This window comes from Tupaia chinensis, unplaced genomic scaffold (genome assembly GCF_000334495.1).
Source record: "Tupaia chinensis unplaced genomic scaffold, TupChi_1.0 Scaffold000573_1, whole genome shotgun sequence".
In the NCBI taxonomy this organism is placed as follows: Eukaryota; Metazoa; Chordata; class Mammalia; order Scandentia; family Tupaiidae; genus Tupaia; species Tupaia belangeri.
In genome coordinates, this window is record NW_006160087.1 from 115166 (window position 1) to 116327 (window position 1162).

General features: G+C 66.4%; 1 protein-coding gene across 1 annotated transcript in view; it reads left to right on the forward strand.

Moving 5' to 3' along the window:
• Nucleotides 1-1162, forward strand: part of DLGAP3 (DLG associated protein 3) — a 75422-nt gene that overhangs the window by 60329 nt on the left and 13931 nt on the right. The window contains 2 exon segments of the mRNA XM_027775560.1: nt 1-261; nt 1110-1162. The exon segment at nt 1-261 is cut by the window's left edge and continues 158 nt beyond it. Of these exon segments, the coding sequence (XP_027631361.1) occupies nt 1-261; nt 1110-1162 (314 nt within the window).

The following is a 1162-nucleotide window of genomic DNA, read 5'->3' on the forward strand; positions in this document are numbered from 1 at the left end:
GCTACCCACTGCCGTATGAGCCGCCGGCCGCCGATGGGTCGCCAGGCCCTGCCCCTGCCCCCACCCCCGGCCCCGGGTCAGGCCGCCGTGACTCCTGGATGGAGCGCGGGTCGCGCAGCCTCCCCGACTCAGGCCGCACGTCCCCCTGCCCGCGGGACGGCGAGTGGTTCATCAAGATGCTGAGAGCGGAGGTGGAGAAGCTGGAGCACTGGTGCCGGCAGATGGAGCGCGAGGCGGAGGACTACGAGCTGCCTGAGGAGAGTGAGTGCCGGGCAGCACCGAGGGCATGCGCAGGGGACCCTGGCAGGGGACCCTGGCAGGGGCGCGCGTGGCGTGTGGGGCGCAGCTTGGTGGTGAGTTTGCCTTCCTGGCCTGCTCTTCAGCTCCCGCAGCAGGGTATGTCGGGAGCCCTTGGAAGGGACCAGGAGCAGGTGCAGCTTCAGAGGCCAGAGCTGGGGCTGGGGACACTTGGCCAGGTCAACAGGCTGGGCCTTCTAGGAGGTGGCCGCCAGCCCACATCACGTCTAAGGGACCAAGGGGCCTCTGTTCAGATCCAGGCTGATGTGGGATCCAAGTCTGACCCGGGTGGGACCAGGGCTTTAGGACCCAAAGCGCAGCAGGGCAGTGTCATAGCACACCTGGGGCAGGGAGGATGGGGATTCAGCCTCGGTAGCTGTGTCCCTGACCCAAGGGGCGGCACGACCCTCCCTAAGCCCAGTTGGAGGGGAGACTTGGTGCAGAGCCCCCAAGTTGTGGGCCAGTGGCTAGGAAGATGACATGCACATCGTGGGCACAAACTTACATAGGAGTTTGTGACAGCCAAGGAGTGGTGGCCTACTGAGTGACGGCCCCTCCTGTGGGCTGAGCCGGTGCCCTGGCTAAGGCTGCAGGCCATCGGCCTGTCAGGAGGCAGGGAGGATAAGAGAGGAGGCCTGGAAGTCTTCCTGAGGAAGCGGGGTGGGAGTGGCTAGTTGGGAGCTAGTGGGGTGGGATGCCACTGGACAATCCTGGGCAACCCTGGGCAACCCCGGTCAGAGGGGCTCAGGGCGGGCTTCCTGGGGCTGGAGGAGGATGTGCGCCTCCCCTCCTGAACGTCCTTCCCTCCGCAGTCCTGGAGAAGATCCGCAGTGCCGTGGGCAGCACGCAGCTTCTCCTGTCCCAG